The sequence below is a fragment of the Staurois parvus genome, unplaced genomic scaffold (genome assembly GCF_062004578.1).
Source record: "Staurois parvus isolate SC_StPar_1 unplaced genomic scaffold, SC_StPar_1.0 ptg001979l, whole genome shotgun sequence".
Classification (NCBI taxonomy): Eukaryota; Metazoa; Chordata; class Amphibia; order Anura; family Ranidae; genus Staurois; species Staurois parvus.
Window position 1 is genome coordinate 162823 of NW_028319775.1, and position 18555 is coordinate 181377.

The 18555-nt window shown below is 54.0% G+C and overlaps 1 protein-coding gene across 2 annotated transcripts in view; it reads right to left on the reverse strand.

Moving 5' to 3' along the window:
- The window catches only part of LOC149433097 (ubiquitin carboxyl-terminal hydrolase 21-like), a 32334-nt gene extending 14335 nt beyond the window's left edge, over nucleotides 1-17999 (reverse strand). The window contains exons 1-7 of one of the 2 annotated variants that reach the window (XM_089664665.1): nucleotides 17844-17999; nucleotides 12574-13334; nucleotides 9306-9365; nucleotides 7852-7975; nucleotides 5129-5240; nucleotides 3595-3732; nucleotides 1171-1235 (exon numbers count right to left, since the gene is read on the reverse strand). In XM_089664665.1, the coding sequence (XP_089520791.1) occupies nucleotides 1171-1235; nucleotides 3595-3732; nucleotides 5129-5240; nucleotides 7852-7975; nucleotides 9306-9365; nucleotides 12574-13334; nucleotides 17844-17865 (1282 nt within the window). In that variant the 5' untranslated portion in view covers nucleotides 17866-17999. Of the gene's footprint in view, nucleotides 1-1170; nucleotides 1236-3594; nucleotides 3733-5128; nucleotides 5241-7851; nucleotides 7976-9305; nucleotides 9366-12558; nucleotides 13335-17843 lie in introns of both variants that reach the window. The other variant, XM_089664664.1, reaches the window with a different exon arrangement.
- Between the last annotated feature and the right edge of the window lie 556 nt (nucleotides 18000-18555).

Here is an 18555-nt window from a genome sequence, read left to right on the forward strand (position 1 = left end):
TAGTCACACATCTGCCGATAATACACGCCTGTACATAGTCACACGTCTGCCGATAATACACGCCTGTACATAGTCACACGTCTGCCGATAATACACGCCTGTACATAGTCACACGTCTGCCGATAATACACGCCTGTACATAGTCACACGCCTGCCGATAATACACGCCTGTACATAGTCGCACGTCTGCCGATAATACACGCCTGTACATAGTCGCACGTCTGCCGATAATACACGCCTGTACATAGTCACACGTCTGCCGATAATACACGCCTGTACATAGTCACACGCCTGCCGATAATACACGCCTGTACATAGTCACACGTCTGCCGATAATACACGCCTGTACATAGTCACACGTCTGCCGATAATACACGCCAGTACATAGTCACACGTCTGCCGATAATACACGCCTGTACATAGTCACACGTCTGCCGATAATACACGCCTGTACATAGTCACACGCCTGCCGATAATACACGCCTGTACATAGTCACACGTCTGCCGATAATACACGCCTGTACATAGTCACACGTCTGCCGATAATACACTCCTGTACATAGTCACACGTCTGCCGATAAAACACGCCTGTACATAGTCACACGCCTGCCGATAATACACGCCTGTACATAGTCACACGCCTGCCGATAATACACGCCTGTACATAGTCACACGTCTGCCGATAATACACGCCTGTACATAGTCACACGCCTGCCGATAATACACGCCTGTACATAGTCACACGTCTGCCGATAATACACGCCTGTACATAGTCACACGTCTGCCGATAATACACGCCTGTACATAGTCACACGTCTGCCGATAAAGCACGCCTGTACATAGTCACACATCTGCTGATAATACACGCCTGTACATAGTCACACGCCTGTCGATAAAGCACGCCTGTACATAGTCACACTCCTGCCGATAATACACGCCTGTACATAGTCACACTCCTGCCGATAATACACGCCTGTACATAGTCACACGTCTGCCGATAATACACGCCTGTACATAGTCACACGCCTGCCGATGATACACGCCTGTACATAGTCACACGCCTGGCGATAATACACGCCTGTACATAGTCACACGCCTGGCGATAATACACGCCTGTACATAGTCACACGCCTGGCGATAATACACGCCTGTACATAGTCACACGCTCACCTACAACTTTGCTGTCCTCTCTCTCCAGGTACCTCTTCCACATCAGATTGGCTCGTTCATCGTCGCTGTAGAAGAGAAATATCTCGGAGTCAATCAGGTCACAAAAATCTCAACCCGTTCCATGTGGTCCATGAGGAGAACATATATATACACACACGCACACACATGACCTTTAATGGCCTCCCAGTCTTAGTCTGTAGCAGGGGCGGACTGACAACTCATAGGGGATCATGGGGCCCCTGTGTCCTCGCCCACACTCAAACCACACCCAAAAAAGGTGCCTATGAAAGGTACCAGGGACATCTCATGGGGCCCCCTACTGACCCCGGGCCCTCGGGCAGTGCCCGAGTTCCCCAATGGTCAGTCCGCCCCTGGTCCGTAGGGTTCAATATTGAGTTGACCCCGCCCTTTCCACACACATGACCTTTAATGGCCCCCCAGTCTTTGTCCGTAGGGTTCAATATTGAGTTGGCCCCGCCCTTTCCACACACATGACCTTTAATGGCCCCCCAGTCTTAGTCCGTAGGGTCCAATATTGGGTTGGCCCCGCCCTTTCCACACACATGACCTTTAATGGCCCCCCAGTCTTAGTCCGTAGGGTTCAATATTGAGTTGGCCCCACCCTTTCCACACACATGACTTTTAATGGCCCCCCAGTCTTAGTCCGTAGGGTTCAATATTGAGTTGGCCCCACCCTTTCCACACACATGACCTTTAATGGCCCCCCAGTCTTAGTCCGTAGGGTTCAATATTGAGTTGGCCCCGCCCTTTACAGCTATAACAGCTTCAACTCTTCTGGGAAGGCCCCCCACAAGGTTTAGGAGGGTGTCTATGGGAAGGTTGGACCATTCTTCCAGAAGCACATTTGTCAGGTCAGGCACTGATGTCGGGGGAGGAGGTCTGGCTCGCAGTCTCCGCTCTAATTCATCCCAAAGGTGTTCTATGGGGTTGAGGTCAGGACTCTGTGCAGGACAGTCAAGTTCCTCCACCCCAAACTGGCTCCTCCATGTTTTTATGGACCTTGCTTTGTGCACTGGTGGGCAGTCATGTTGGAACAGGAAGGGGCCATCCCCAAACTCCTCCCACAGTGTTGGGAGCAGGAAATTGTCCAAAATGTCGTCCCTTCACTGGAACTAGGGGGCCAAGCCCAACCACTGAGGAACAACCCCACACCATAATCCCCCCTCCACCAAACTTTACACTTGGCACAATGCAGTCAGGCAGGTACCGTTCTCCTGGCCACCGCCAAACCCAGACACGTCCATCGGATTGCCAGACAGAGAGGCGTGATTGGTCAGCCCAGAGAACACATCTGCACTGCTCTAGAGTCCAGTGGCGGTGTGCTTTACACCACGGCATCTGACGCTTTGCATTGCACTTGGTGATGGAAGGCTTGGATGCAGCTGCTCGGCCATGGAAACCCATTCCATGAAGCTCTCTACGCACTGTTGTTGGGCTCATCTGAAGGCCACACCAAGTTTGGAGGTCTTTAGCTATTGACTCTGCAGACAGTTGGCGACTTCTGCGCACTGTGCGCTTCAGCATGCGCTGACCCCGCCCTGTCATGTGACGTGGCCTACCACTTGGTGGCTGAGTGGCTGTTGTTCCCAGTTGCTTCCACTTTGTTATAATCCCACTAACAGTTGAGCGTGGAATATTTAGTAGCCAGGAAATGTCACGGATGGACTTATTGCCCAGGTGGCCACCTATCACGGGACCACGCTTGGAGTCACTGAGCTCCTGAGAGCGACCCATTCTTTCACCAATGTTTGTAGAAGCAGTCTGCATGCCTAGGGGCTTGATTGTATACACCTGTGTATATGGAGGGGATTGGAACACCTGAATCACATGATATGGAGGGGATTGGAACACCTGAATCACATGACATGGAGGGGATTGGAACACCTGAATCACATGACATGGAGGGGATTGGAACACCTGAATCACATGATATGGAGGGGATTGGAACACCTGAATCACATGATATGGAGGGGATTGGAACACCTGAATCACATGATTGGGAGGGGATTGGAGCACCTGAATCACATGATATGGAGGGGATTGGAACACCTGAATCACATGATATGGAGGGGATTGGAACACCTGAATCACATGATTGGGGGGGATTGGAACACCTGAATCACATGATTGGGAGGGGATTGGAGCACCTGAATCACATGATATGGAGGGGATTGGGACACCTGAATCACATGATTGGGAGGGCGGGGCCAATACTTCTGACCACATAGTGTACATTTAGCCGCCTATATCTGGATCTACTAGGACAGGTTCACCTTACGGTGAGTATTTTCTGGATTTTTTTTGTGCAAATACAAAAATCCACCTCATTTCCAAACTGGAAACAGCTTTATGGACCATGGAAGCCTGCTGGACCCAACACAGGTCGGAACAGCAACTGCTTACCTGAGTGAGTCTTGAGGCTCCAGTGACACGGGCCGCTTGGCATCAGAGAGGATGCTGGGAGTTTTCCTGCACTTCCTGTTGATCTCCACATGGATCCGGTCCATGAAGAACTTGAGGAATTCCTGAGCGTCCTGCTGGCTGTAAGAGGAGGAAGAGATTTCACCTTTGGGGTGCGGGTGGAAACCAGGGTACCTGGAGGAAACCCACGCAGGCACAGGGAGAACATGCAGGTAGTGTCATGGCTGGGATTTAAACCAAGGACCCCGGTGGTGCCAGGCGAAGGTCCCGACCACTAGGCCAAAGCCCAGCAAATAACCCGTACAAGCACAGAGAGAACATGCAAACTCCATGCAGGCAGTGTCATGGCTGGGATTTAACCCAAGGACCCCGGTGGTGCCAGGCAGAGCTCCCGACCACTAGGCCACTGCCCAGCAAGTAACAGAGAGAGCATGCAAACTCCATGCAGGTAGTGTCATGGCTGGGATTTAAACCAAGGACCCCAGTGGTGCCAGGCGAAGGTCCCAACCACTAGGCCACTGCCCAGCAAGTAACCCGTACAAACACAGAGAGCGCATGCAAACTCCATGCAGGCAGTGTCATGGCTGGGATTTAACCCAAGGACCCCGGTGGTGCCAGGCAGAGCTCCCGACCACTAGGCCACTGCCCAGCAAGTAACAGAGAGAGCATGCAAACTCCATGCAGGTAGTGTCATGGCTGGGATTTAAACCAAGGACCCCAGTGGTGCCAGGTGAAGGTCCCAACCACTGCCCAGCAAGTAACCCGTACAAGCACAGAGAGAGCATGCAAACTCCATGCAGGTAGAGTCATGGCTGGGATTTAAACCCAGGATCTCAGTAATGCAAGGTAGAGGTCCCGACCACCAGGCCACTGCCCAGCAAGTAACCCGTACAAACACAGAGAGAACATGCAAACTCCATGCAGGCAGTGTCATGGCTGGGATTTAAACCATGGACCCCGGTGGTTCCAGGCAGAGCTCCCGACCACTAGGTCACTGCCCAGCAAGTAACAGAGAGAGCATGCAAACTCCATGCAAGTAGTGTCATGGCTGGGATTTCAACCCAGGATCTCAGTAATGCAAGGTAGAGGTCCCGACCACTAGGCCACTGCCCAGCAACTAACCCGTACAAACACAGAGAGAACATCAAACTCCATGCAGGTAGTGTCATGGCTGGGATTTAAACCCAGGACCTTGGTGATGCAAGGTAGAGGTCCCAACCACTGCCCACCATAGAATGTAATGTGGAGTTTACAATCCCCAATGGCTATGCCTCGGTTCACACTGCTGCGACTTGGCATGCGACTTGCGACCCCAGCGTCTCGTGACAAGAGGAAACCCATCAATTTCAATGGCAGCCGTTCCAATCAAGTCGACTCAAGTCGCAGCGACGTTTAAAAAGGTTACTGAACTACTTTGATGCGACTTTAATGCGACTCGAGTCCCACAGACCCTAAAGTCGCATGAAAGTCGCACTTGTGGTTTGATTGTCAGTATTTGTGCCGATGATGATCTCACCTGTATCCAGTAAAAGACGGGACGTATTTCTGGAACACCGATCGCAGACGGGACGGGTTTGCTGCGTCTGGAGCCTCCAGACTCCAAAGGGAAGCGACGACATCAGCGAAGGCTGCAGAGGGACAAGAACTGTCACTGTCCAACACCGGCTTCCAAGGCTTTAGGGACAACAGCTGGGGGCTTACCAATGCAATCCCATTGGGGGGCTAAACCAATGCAATCCCAATGGGGGGCTTACCAATGCAATCCCATTGGGGGGCTAAACCAATGCAATCCCATTGGGGGGCTTTACCAATGCAATCCCAATGGGGGGCTTCACCAATGCAATCCCAATGGGGGGCTTTACCAATGCAATCCCAATGGGGGGCCTTACCAATGCAATCTCAATGGGGGGCTTTACCAATGCAATCCCAATGGGGGGCTTCACCAATGCAATCCCAATGGGGGGCTTTACCAATGCAATCCCATTGGGGGGCTTTACCAATGCAATCCCAATGGGGGGCCTTACCAATGCAATCTCAATGGGGGGCTTTACCAATGCAATCCCAATGGGGGGCTTTACCAATGCAATCCCAATGGGGGGCTTCACCAATGCAATCCCAATGGGGGGCTTTACCAATGCAATCCCAATGGGGGGCTTTACCATTGCAATCCAAATGGGGGCTTTACCAATGCAATCCCAATGGGGGGCTTTACCAATGCAATCCCAATGGGGGGCTTTACCAATGCAATCCCAATGGGGGGCTTCACCAATGCAATCCCAATGGGGGGCTTTACCATTGCAATCCCAATGGGGGCTTTACCAATGCAATCCCAATGGGGGGCTTTACCAATGCAATCCCAATGGGGGGCTTCACCAATGCAATCCCAATGGGGGGCTTCACCAATGCAATCCCAATGGGGGGCTTTACCAATGCAATCCCATTGGGGGGCTTTACCAATGCAATCCCATTGGGGGGCTTTACCAATGCAATCCCATTGGGGGGCTTTACCAATGCAATCCCAATGGGGGGCTTTACCAATGCAATCCCAATGGGGGCTTTACCAATGTCATCTCAATGAGGGCTTTCCAATGCAATCTCAATGGGGGCTTTACCAATGCAATCCCAATGGGGGCTTTACCAATGCAATCTCAATGGGGGCTTTACCAATGCAATCCCAATGGGGGCTTTACAAATGCAATCCCAATGGGGGCTTTACCAATGCAATCCCAATGGGGGCTTTACCAATGCAATCCCAATGGGGGCTTTACCAATGCAATCTCAATGGGGGCTTTATCAATGCAATTTCAGTGGCAGCTTTGCCAATCTCAATGGGGGCTTTACCAATGTAAATGCAATGGGGGCTTCACCAATGCAATCCCAATGGGGGCTTCACCAATGCAATCCCAATGGGGGCTTCACCAATGCAATCCCAATGGGGGCTTCACCAATGCAATCACAATGGGGGATTTACCAATGCAATCCCAAAGGGGGCTTCACCAATGCAATCACAATGGGGGATTTACCAATGTAATCTCAATGGGGGCTTACCAATTCAATCCCAATGGAGGGGCTTTACCAATGTAATCTCAATGGGGGGCTTTACCAATGTAATCTCAATGGGGGGCTTTACCAATGCAACCCCAATGGGGGCTTACCAATGCAATCCCAATGGGGTCTTTACCAGTGCAATCCCAATGGGGGCTTTACCAATGCAATCCCAATGAAGGCGTTACAAGTGCAATATTAATGGGGGCTTTACCAATGTAATCTCATCTCAACTGCGATGAACTTCGTTTTGGCTTTCAACACATCGACTTCAGAGACAACATGTTCGCTTTCTGCCTAATATACTCCACCCACTTCCAGTTGTAACGATGAAAAAGCACTGGGCAGACTTATTCTGGGGGAACAATCCCATGGATATACGGCAAACCCTGGTGGGGTGGGGGATGTTCCCTTTAAGAACGACACTTCTCCGGCACCAGAGCACTGCGGCATTGTGGGAGTAAATCCGCCGCTATTCTTAGTTCGGGGTTTAAGTGGATTACCTGCAAGCGCCCTTGTTTTATGTACATAAATAGACGATCGGAAATGGCGGCACATCGAATAAAAGATGGAGGAGGACAGACAATTGTGAAGGAACGAATCCATTCGCTTGCGGCTAGTGACATCATTGCGCTGAGTTCTAGGGGAAATCCATAAATTGGGCCTCAGTGGACAAAAGGGAGGGGATGTGCGCTATCCTTTCATCGGCCTTAAATTGTGAGCTGCGGGTGTTATTGGCGCACTGGGCGGAGCCTCCTGTTAGATGTTTAACCACTTCCCGTCCGGCTCATGTACATAAACGGCCCAACGGGAGCAGGGCAGGAGCGGGAGGCAGTTTATAAATGGCCTCCGCATTCACTGCCTGTGCGCGCACCCCGGGAGTGTGCGGCACTGCGATCCGGTGCTCACTGTGACCAGATCGCTGTACAGGACCCTCTGTGTGAGGTCCCGATTCACATGATCACTGATTGGCCAATCAGTGATCACATGAACAGTAGTAAACACGATGTCACTTCCTGACATCATTACTTACTACGTGTGAAATCTGTGAATGATCACAGAGATCACATGGTTCAGGGCTATTCACAACAGCCCTGTACCATGTGAAAAGCTGTGACCAATCGCAGCTCTCACAGTATTTCTCATTGGCTGCAAGAATGCAGCCAGAGAGGAGGAGAAAGGATTGCAACAAACCTTCGGTGAGCTCCTGCTGCGTCCGGCAGCTTGTGTGTTGCTCCTGGCGGTATTCCTGGCGCAGGACGTAATCCCGGAGCGGTTTGGTGCTGCTCAAACATTGCAGGACGGCGTTCAGGAAACACTGAAAGGAAAATCAAACCCAACACAGTAATGATCATAGAAATTTTTAGATCCTGCCTTCATCCTCCAGGTGTACAGGCTCCTCCCCTCCATCCTCCGGGTGTATGGGCTCCTCCCCTCCATCCTCCGGGTGTCCCGGATTCTCCCCTCCATCCTCCGGGTGTACCGGCTCCTCCCTCCATCCACCAGGTGTACCGGCTCCTCCCCTCCATCCTCTGGGTGTACCGGCTCCTCCCCTCCATCCTCTGGGTGTACCGGCTCCTCCCCTCCATCCTCCGGGTGTACCAGATCCTCCCCTCCATCCTCCGGGTGTACCGGCTCCTCCCCTGCATCCTCCGGGTGTACCGGCTCCTCCCCTCCATCCTCCGGGTGTACCAGCTTCTCCCCTCCATCCTCTGGGTGTACAGGCTCCTCCCCTCCATCCTCCGGGTGTACCGGCTCCTCCCCTCCATCCTCCGAGTGTACCGGCTCCTCCCCTCCATCCTCCATGTGTACCGGCTCCTCCCCTCCATCCTCCGGGTGTACCGGCTCCTCCCCTCCATCCTCCTGGGTGTACCGGCTCCTCCCCTCCATCCTCCTGGTGTACCGGCTCCTCCCCTCCATCCTCCGGGAGTTCCTGGGTCTGTACGCCCACTGTGCCCATTATGAGGGGTTCCCACCATCCCTGTGCTGAGTTCCCGGGTCTGTACGCCCACTATGCTCATTATGAGGGGTTCCCACCATCCCTGTGCTGAGTTCCCGGGTCTGTACACCCGATGTGCCCATTATGAAGGGTTCCCACCATCCCTGTGCCGAGTTCCCGGGTCTGTACACCCGATGTGCCCATTATGAGGGGTTCCCACCATCCCTGTGCTGAGTCCCCGGGTCTGTACACCTGCTGTGCCCATTATGAGTGGTTCCCACCATCCCTGTGACAAATTCCCGGGTCTGTACGCCTGCTGTGCCCATTATGAGGGGTTCCCACCATCCCTGTGACGAATTCCCGGGTCTGTACGCCCGCTGTGCCCATTATGAGGGGTTCCCGCCATCCCTGTGCTGAGTTCCTGGGTCTGTACGCTCGCTGTGCCCATTATGAGGGGTTCCCACCATCCCTGTGCCGAGTTCCCAGGTCTGTACCCCCCCGCTGTGCCCATTATGAGGGGTTCCCACCATCCCTGTGCCGAGTTCCCGGGTCTGTACGCTCGCTGTGCCCATTATGAGGGGTTCCCACCATCCCTGTGCCGAGTTCCCGGGTCTGTACGCTCGCTGTGCCCATTATGAGGGGTTCCCACTATGGGGGGGATGGTGACCCTTTACAAGTCTATCAGACAACCCACCCCCCAGATACTCACCGTGTTGCCTAAATTCCGCAGCCCAACATGGCCGGATCCGAGGACGGGAACACGAGCAGGCTGCGGGGAAGAACAGACAAGAGAAATCATTCAGATACAATTCAGTCTGCGACCAATCAGATGTATGGAGACGATCTAGCCAATCGCAGTCCTGAATCTTCACCCTCTGAAGAGATCACAGAGCACACGGGAGAACCGCGTGGAATACGGATTCTGTTGGGATGACAACAAGACTTCCAACAAAAACTCTACAGGGATTGGTGTCACATAAAAATCTGAAAAAATTTCCACCACTCAGGAAGGAAATCATCACCAAAATTACCAATCATCCGAGAACTCGGGAATTCGTCTGAAGTCCCAGCAGAACGTCCAATCAGGAGACGGTGGCCATGATCAGAACGTCCAATCAGGAGACGGTGGCCATGATCAGAACGTCCAATCAGGAGATGGTGGCCATGATCAGAACGTCCAATCAGGAGACGGTGGCCATGATCAGAACGTCCAATCAGGAGACGGTGGCCATGATCAGAACGTCCAATCAGGAGACGGTGGCCATGATCAGAACGTACAATCAGGAGACGGTGGCCATGATCAGAACGTCCAATCAGGAGACGGTGGCCATGATCAGAACGTCCAATCAGGAGACGGTGGCCATGATCAGAACGTCCAATCAGGAGACGGTGGCCATGATCAGAACGTCCAATCAGGAGACGGTGGCCATGATCACAACGTCCAATCAGGAGACGGTGGCCATGATCAGAACATCCAATCAGGAGACGGTGGCCATGATCAGAACATCCAATCAGGAGACGGTGGCCATGATCAGTGCCACAGCAAATCAGGCCACAACTCCTATGATTGGCACAGCCATAGAGAAGAATTAAAGGAAAAAGGTTTAAAAAACCTAGTGCCCCCTGTGTACCCCGTGGTTTCAGGACCGCCCCCGAGCATCTTGTGTCATCTGACACCTAGTGCCCCCTGTGTACCCTGTGGTTTCAGGACCGCCCCCGAGCATCTTGTGTCATCTGACACCTAGTGCCCCCTGTGTACCCTGTGGTTTCAGGACCGTCCCCGCGCATCTTGTGTCATCTGACACCTAGTGCCCCCTGTGTACCCCGTGATTTCAGGACCGCCCCCGAGCATCTTGTGTCATCTGACACCTAGTGCCCCCTGTGTACCCCGTGATTTCAGGACTGCCCCCGAGCATCTTGTGTCATCTGACACCTAGTGCCCCCTGTGTACCCCGTGATTTCAGGACCGCCCCCGAGCATCTTGTGTCATCTGACACCTAGTGCCCCCTGTGTGCCCTGTGATTTCAGGACCGCCCCCGAGCATCCTGTGTCATCTGACACCTAGTGCCCCATGTACCCCATGATTTCAGGACTGCCCCCAAGTGTCCTCTGTCATCTGACTTCTAGTGACCCCTGTGTACCCTGTAATGTCAGGACCGCCCCCAAGCATCGTGTCATCTGACACCTAGTGCCCCGTGATTTCAGGACTGCCCCCAAGCATTTTGTGTCATCGGACTCCTAGTGCCCCCTGTGTATCTGGTGATTTCAGGACCGCCCTTGAGCATCTTGTGTCATGTTTCCTAGTGCCCCCCGTGATTTCAGGACCGCCCCCAAGCATCCTGTGTCATCGGACTCCTAGTGCCCCCTGTGCATCCAGTGATTTCAGGACCGCCCCTGAGCATCCTCCTGTGTCATCTACTGACTCCTAGTGCCCCCTGTGTACCCTGTGATTTCAGGACCACCCCCAAGCATTCTGTGCGATCTAATGACTCCTAGTGCCCTCTGAGTACCCCGAGATATCAAGAGCACCCCAGAACACTGTGTCATCTGACTTCTAGTGCCCCCTGTGTAACCCGTGACTTCCAGTATTACCTCGCTGGTCATGAGCAGGAGTCCCATCATGGCGGTATGGACCACAGACTCCGAGATATCCACACCTTTCCCCTGGACCTCCTTCTTGTCGGACAGCATGTGCTGGAGCTTCTGGGGCAGTTCAACCAGACCGGTCCCCGGCAGCCCTGGCATGTTGCGGCTCTGCAAGGGGGCCAGCCCGTCCTGACTGCTCGCTTGTCCTCGGGAGAATGACGGGGATTAAAGGGACAACCTCTCATCATCCTTCTCAGAGGATTGTGCCTGGGACTGTTCAAGGTGGATCAGAGAGCTCATCTCCTTGGGATTAATTAGCTGTGGAGTCACGCTGCTTTCTCTCTCCGCGGACGGGAGGGGAACGTACGCTACGAGCGCGCAGGGAGCGCGATATGACCTTGGTGATGTACACACAGCTGTGTCACCAACCACCTACCACTTCTACCCCGACACCACACCGGCCACAGTACAGAGCCACAGTGTACGTCAGAGCTATAATAATAGTGTGTGACTGTGGGGGAGGGGACATTAGAGTGTAAGCTCCTCTGGTACAGAGACTGATGGGACTGTGGGGGAGGGGACATTAGAGCGTAAGCTCCTCTGTACAGAGACTGATGTTACTGTGGGGGAGGGGACATTAGAGTGTAAGCTCCTCTGTACAGAGACTGATGGGACTGTGGGGGAGGGGACATTAGAGTGTAAGCTCCTCTGTACAGAGACTGATGTGACTGCGGGGGAGGGGACATTAGAGCGTAAGCTCCTCTGTACAGAGACTGATGTTACTGTGGGGGAGGGGACATTAGAGTGTAAGCTCCTCTGTACAGAGACTGATGGGACTGTGGGGGAGGGGACATTAGAGTGTAAGCTCCTCTGTACAGAGACTGATGGGACTGTGGGGGAGGGGACATTAGAGTGTAAGCTCCTCTGTACAGAGACTGATGGGACTGTGGGGGAGGGGACATTAGAGTGTAAGCTCCTCTGTACAGAGACTGATGGGACTGTGGGGGGAGGGACATTAGAGTGTAAGCTCCTCTGGTACAGAGACTGATGGGACTGCGGGGGAGGGGACAATTAGAGTGTAAGCTCCTCTGGTACAGAGACTGATGGGACTGTGGGGGAGGGGACATTAGAGTGTAAGCTCCTCTGGTACAGAGACTGATGTGACTGCGGGGGAGGGGACATTAGAGTGTAAGCTCCTCTGATACAGAGACTGATGGGACTGCGGGGGAGGGGACATTAGAGTGTAAGCTCCTCTGGTACAGAGACTGATGGGACTGCGGGGGAGGGGACATTAGAGTGTAAGCTCCTCTGGTACAGACTGATGGGACTGTGGGGGAGGGGACACATTAGAGCGTAAGCTCCTCTGACAGGTTTACCTCCGACACACGTACTGGTGTAGATGATGTCGGTCGCCTCTCCTGCGTCTTGGTCCCATTGATGACGGTTGGGGTGTCTGTGGTCGGCGAGCTGCAGGAGGGTCGGGTCTGTTGCGAGTCTTTCCTCTCCTGTGCCTCTCGGGGTGCCGGTTTGGTGGAAGCGTTGGGTCGTAATGGCGTCACGGAGACGGCGCCGGGTTGGTGCTGAGCCTCCATTGTTGGTAAGGAATTCAGCCTCTTTAGCGAGCTGCTCCTCTTCAGCACGGCGGGGTCCAACGGCAGCTTCCTACTGGAGGAGGCGCTCCGCTCCCTGAGCGTCACCCGTGACAGTCCTTTGCTGATCTCTTCCACTTTGTTTCCGGCAGAGCTGAGGTCTCCATAACTGACCGACTTAGACCGCGACAAGCTTCCCGGCCTTGGCGCCAGAGGCTGAGCCGGCGGTTTGGTGACGGGAGCGCCGCTGCCAACTGCCAGAAAGTGGTCGGCCTTTATGGGTCCCTTCCTGCTGGAGGACTCCACCCGCTGAGTGCTGCGTCCGCGCTCCGCCTTGATCTTCTCCTCCAGTACCGGAGGTGGAGGCAGGGGGCGCCGTTTCGGGATGCCGTTGCTGAAAACCGTGGTGGAGAAGGCCGATCGCTCTTGGCTGACGGTACGGAGAGAGGTGAGGATTTTGCCGGCGGTGGGAGGTTGGGAGGTGACCAGCGAGGGGTCGCGGCCCCGCCCAAATCTGGCTTCGCAGACCTGCGGCATTGTGGACCTGATGGATTGGGGTCCCCCTGAGAAAAAAAAAAAAAAACAACATCAGTGATCGTCCATGCATTCAACATAATACTCAGCTTCCAAAGTCAGCAGGATTTTCGCAGTGTTTCTGGCCAGTCACATGACCCTGTAAACAATAGTGGGCGGAGCTTTTCTGTACATTGCCAGGAAACAGGAGACTGCCAGACCCAGAGCGACGCCCCCTATATTTTTATTTCAATATTTTCCCACCTGTTCACAGAGGTGGAGTCGCATCTGCAAGGACTTCCTTAAAAAAAAAAAAAGATGGCGGACGTTTCGCAACTTGAGAAAAAGCTGCAAGGGCGCCAAAAAAGTGGAGGTGCCCCCTATATTTTATTTCAATATTTTCCCACCTGTCCACCACAAAAGTGGAGTCGCATCTGCAAGGACTTCCTTAAAAAAAAAAAAGAAAGATGGCGGACGTTTCGCAACTTGAGAAAAAGCTGCAAGGGCGCCAAAAAAGTGGAGGTGCCCAGAAAAATGTGGAGCGCTTGGGGTTGGGGGGGGGGGGCCCATTAACTCTTCACTCACCGTGTATTCTTAGAACATATTAAAGCACCGTGATTGGCTGGCTTTGCGTTCTGGGAGCGCGGTGCCCTCAGATCGCCGCGGGCTGTGAGACAAGAGAGCAGCGCCACCTCTGGGACTTCCTGAGGCATAAATAAGCGCTCGCTATAAATACGGCGTCCTGCGGGGATTCACCGCCCTGGAAGGGCTGCCTGGCGGGATTAACCCCGAGGATGCCGAAGGTGAGCGAGCCGGAGTCATTCCTTCCATTTTGGCTGTGTAAGTCGACGCCGACTGCTGAGACAGGGTGGGGGGCGGAGACAAAGGGGTACCTGCAGGAGAGGTGCAAGGGCCACGTGAAATGGCCTGGAGGGCCAGATTTTTACTTTTTTTTTTTTCAGTGCGCACAAACCCAATATAACACTCAGGTTTTTTTTGTTCCAAAATATAAAAGACGAAGTTGCATCGAGTAAATAGATACCAAACGTGTCAAAATTGCACATCCCTGTGAATCCGGGATAAACTGCAGTACCTAAAAGTGTCCATAGGTGGCGCTTAACGGTTTGATCGTGAATGCAATCACTGCTTTTATTATATTTTTTTTATTTTCTATTTAAAACCCGCAGACACAGCCGGCCCCTGATGGCGCCTATTCACTGCGGCATGACAATCCGGAAAGGGCCGCCGGCTCCCGATGACGTCAGAGAAGAAAACGGGCGGCGTGGGGTCAGCTGACAGAACACCAACCGTTTTTTTTTTTTTTGGACAACCCAATGTGGGGGGGGGGGCGGCATAAGAACAGCGACATGCAAACAGTTCCCTACAGTTGGTTTTATTTAGAAAGCAGCCACAGCCCGAGTAGAAAAGCCGGTCCCCCGCCAGCACTGCTGCAGAGGAAGAGCCTTGTTCCTTGCGGGGAAGCAGTGGTCTCTCTGCAGAGGTCCTACATGCCCCCACTACTGAAAGCAGCCACAACCGAAGTAGAAAAGCCGGTCCCCCGCCAGCACTGCTGCAGAGGAAGAGCCTTGCTCTGGGGGGAAACAGTGGTCTCTCCGCAACTGTCCTAAATGCAACCCACTGCTGAAAGCAGCCACAGCCTGAAGGGAAGAGCCTGTGCCCTGCCGGCATTACTGCAGAGAGGGAGCCTTGTTCCTTGTGGGGAAGCAGTGGTCTCTCTGCAGAGGTCCTACATGCCATCCCCCTTCCCCCCCCCCCATTAAAAGCAGCCACGGGCTAAGTAAAAAAGCCTGTCCCTTGCCAGCATTGCTGCAGAGAGAAAGCCTTGTTCCTTGCGGGGAAGCAGTGGTCTCTCTGCAGAGGTCCTACATGCCCCCACTGCTGAAAGCAGCCACAACCGAAGTAGAAAAGCCTGTCCCCTGCCAGAATGCAGCAGAGAGGGAGCCTCGTTTCTTGTGGGGAAGCAGTGGGCTCTCTGCAGAAGTCCTGCATGCCCCCCTCCTGCTGAAAGTAGCCAAAGCCTGAGTAGAAAAGCCTGTCCCTTGCAAACATTGCTGCAGAGAGGGAGCCTTGTGGGGAAGCAGTGGTCTCTCTGCAGAGGTCCTACATGCCCCCCCCCCTACATTGAAAGCAGCCACAGCCTAGATAGAAAAGCCTGTCCCTTGCCGCCATTGCTGCAGAGCAGGAGCCTCTGTGTGGAAGCAGTAGTCTTTTCGCAGAGGTCCTTCATGTCCCTGCTGCTGAAAGCAGCCACAGCCTGCACAGAAAAGCCTGTCCTTTGCCAGCAAACTTCAGAGAGGGAAGGCAGTAGGTCTCTCCGCAGGGGTCCGGAACGCCCTCTGCGGAGTCAGAGCCCTCCAATCAGCAGAGAGCATGAGCTTGCTAAATTCAGAGCAATAGGTCTGACTCAGTATGGGAGGGGGGGACCTCTGCAGAGAGACCAATGTTTCCTTCTTTGCAGCATGCTGGCAAGGGACAGGCGTTTCTACTCAGGCTGTGGCTGCTTTCACCAGAAGGGGGCGTATAGGACCTCTGCAGAGAGACTACTGCTTCCCCACAAGGAACAAGGCTCCTCTGCTGCATGCTGGCAGGGGACAGGCTTTTCTACTCAGGCTGTGGCTGCTTTCAGCAAGAGGGGCCGTGTAGGACCTCTGCAGAGAGACCGCCGCTTTCCCACAAGGAATACGGCTCCGTCTTATAGCATGCTGGCAGGGGACAGGCTTTTCTAATCAGGCTGTGGCTGCTTTCACCAATGGGGAGGGGTATAGGACCTGTGCATAGAGACCACTGCTTCCCCACAAGGAATACGGCTCCTTTTCCTCTGCATGCTGGCAGGGGACAGGCTTTTCTAATCAGGCTGTGGCTGCTTTCACCAATGGGGAGGGGTATAGGACCTGTGCATAGAGACCACTGCTTCCCCACAAGGAATATGGCTCCTTTTCCTCTGCATGCTGGCAGGGGACAGGCTTTGGCTGCTTTCACCAGGAGGGGGCTGTGCAGAGAGACCACCGCTTCCCCACAAGGAATACGGCTCCTTCTCTGCTGCATGCTGGCAGGGGACAGGCTTTTCTGCTTAGGCTGTGGCTGCTTTCAGCAGGAGGGGGCCTGTAGGACCTCTGCAGAGAGACCACTGCTTCCCCAAAAGTAACAAGGCTCCTTCTCTGCTGCATGCTGGCAGGGGACAGGCTTTTCTACTCAGGCTGTGGCTGCTTTCACCAGGAGGGAGCGTGTAGGACCTCTGCAGAGAGACAACTGCTTCCCCACAAGGAATACGACTCATTCTCTGCTGCATGCTGGCGGGGGACAGGCTTTTCTACTCAGGCTGTGGTTGCTTTCAGCAAGAGGGGCATGTAGGACCTCTGCAGAGAGACCACTGCTTCCCCACAATGCATACAGCTCCCTCTTTATAGCATGCTGGCAGGGGACAGGCTTTTCTACTCAGGCTGTGGCTGCTTTCACCAGGAGGTGGCATGTAGGATCTCTGCAGAGAGTCCACCGCTTCCCCCACAATGAATACGGCTCCCTCTCTGCTGCATGCTGGCAGGGGATAGGCTTTTCTACTCAGGCTGTGGCTGCTTTCAGCAAGAGGGGCATGTAGGACCTCTGCAGAGAGACCACTGCTTCCCCACAAGGAATACGGCTCCCTCTTTACAGCATGCTGGCAGGGGACAGGCTTTTCTACTCAGGCTGTGGCTGCTTTCACCAGCAGGGGGCGTGTAGGATCTCTGCAGTGAGGCCACTGCTTCCCCACAAGGAATACGGCTCCCTCTTTACAGCATGCTGGCAGGGGACAGGCTTTTCTACTCAGGCTGTGGCTGCTTTCACCAGCAGGGGGCGTGTAGGATCTCTGCAGTGAGGCCACTGCTTCCCCACAATGCATACAGCTCCCTCTTTATAGCATGCTGGCAGGGGACAGGCTTTTCTACTCAGGCTGTGGCTGCTTTCACCAGGAGGTGGCATGTAGGATCTCTGCAGAGAGTCCACCGCTTCCCCCACAATGAATACGGCTCCCTCTCTGCTGCATGCTGGCAGGGGATAGGCTTTTCTACTCAGGCTGTGGCTGCTTTCAGCAAGAGGGGCATGTAGGACCTCTGCAGAGAGACCACTGCTTCCCCACAAGGAATACGGCTCCCTCTTTACAGCATGCTGGCAGGGGACAGGCTTTTCTACTCAGGCTGTGGCTGCTTTCACCAGCAGGGGGCGTGTAGGATCTCTGCAGTGAGGCCACTGCTTCCCCACAAGGAATACGGCTCCCTCTTTACAGCATGCTGGCAGGGGACAGGCTTTTCTACTCAGGCTGTGGCTGCTTTCACCAGCAGGGGGCGTGTAGGATCTCTGCAGTGAGGCCACTGCTTCCCCACAATGAATACAGCTCCCTCTCTGCTGCAGGCTGGCAGGGGACAGGCTTTTCTACTCAGCAGGTCCTGGTTTACTCTGGAAATATCATTGAGCTCCATTGGCTGGCTGTATAAAGCTCACAGAGCGCACAGTGAAGGGTTAACGCTCACAGACCGCACAGGGGGGGCGATGTAAACACTCACCGGTGCTGGGGGTGCGGGTCATGGAGCACACCGGGACGGGGACGGCTGTCCGATAACGGGCGGCTCCGCTCTGCTCTCACATGTACGGCGGGTGTCCATAGTCACCGTCTGTTAGTAAACCGTCCCCTGCCAGGAGCCAACATGGCGGGCGAAGCCTCCACCACCCGCACTGCGCATGGGCAGGGGTGATCCGAGCATACTGCGGCTGCGCAAAGTTAGGACTGAACCACTAGGTCTGGGGAGGAACTCCTATACAGATTAGGGGAGCGGGGTACAGAGAATGACCCCCAATTTCTCATCCGGCGCCTCCATTATACGGGAGGATTAAAAATCCCACCGGAGCAGTACAGGGCACCGACACCGCCTGTCTTCCCCCCACCCCCGGCATCACTACGATGGTACAGTCCGAGGCTGCCCGCTGAGCGCCGCTCTGTTTATATTATTATGGAGGATGTGACTGAAAATTATAAGAGATCAATAATTCTACAAATCACCAGAGAATCACTAATCAATAATGTACAGATCACCAGAGGTCACTGATCTATATACAGAGGGGTCAGAGGTCACTGATCTATATACAAAGGGGTCTAGGGCCACTGAACTATATACAGAAGGGTCGGGGGTCACTGATCTATATACAGAGGGGTCGGGGGTCACTGATCTATATACAGAGGGGTCGGGGGTCACTGATCTATATACAGAGGGGTCGGGG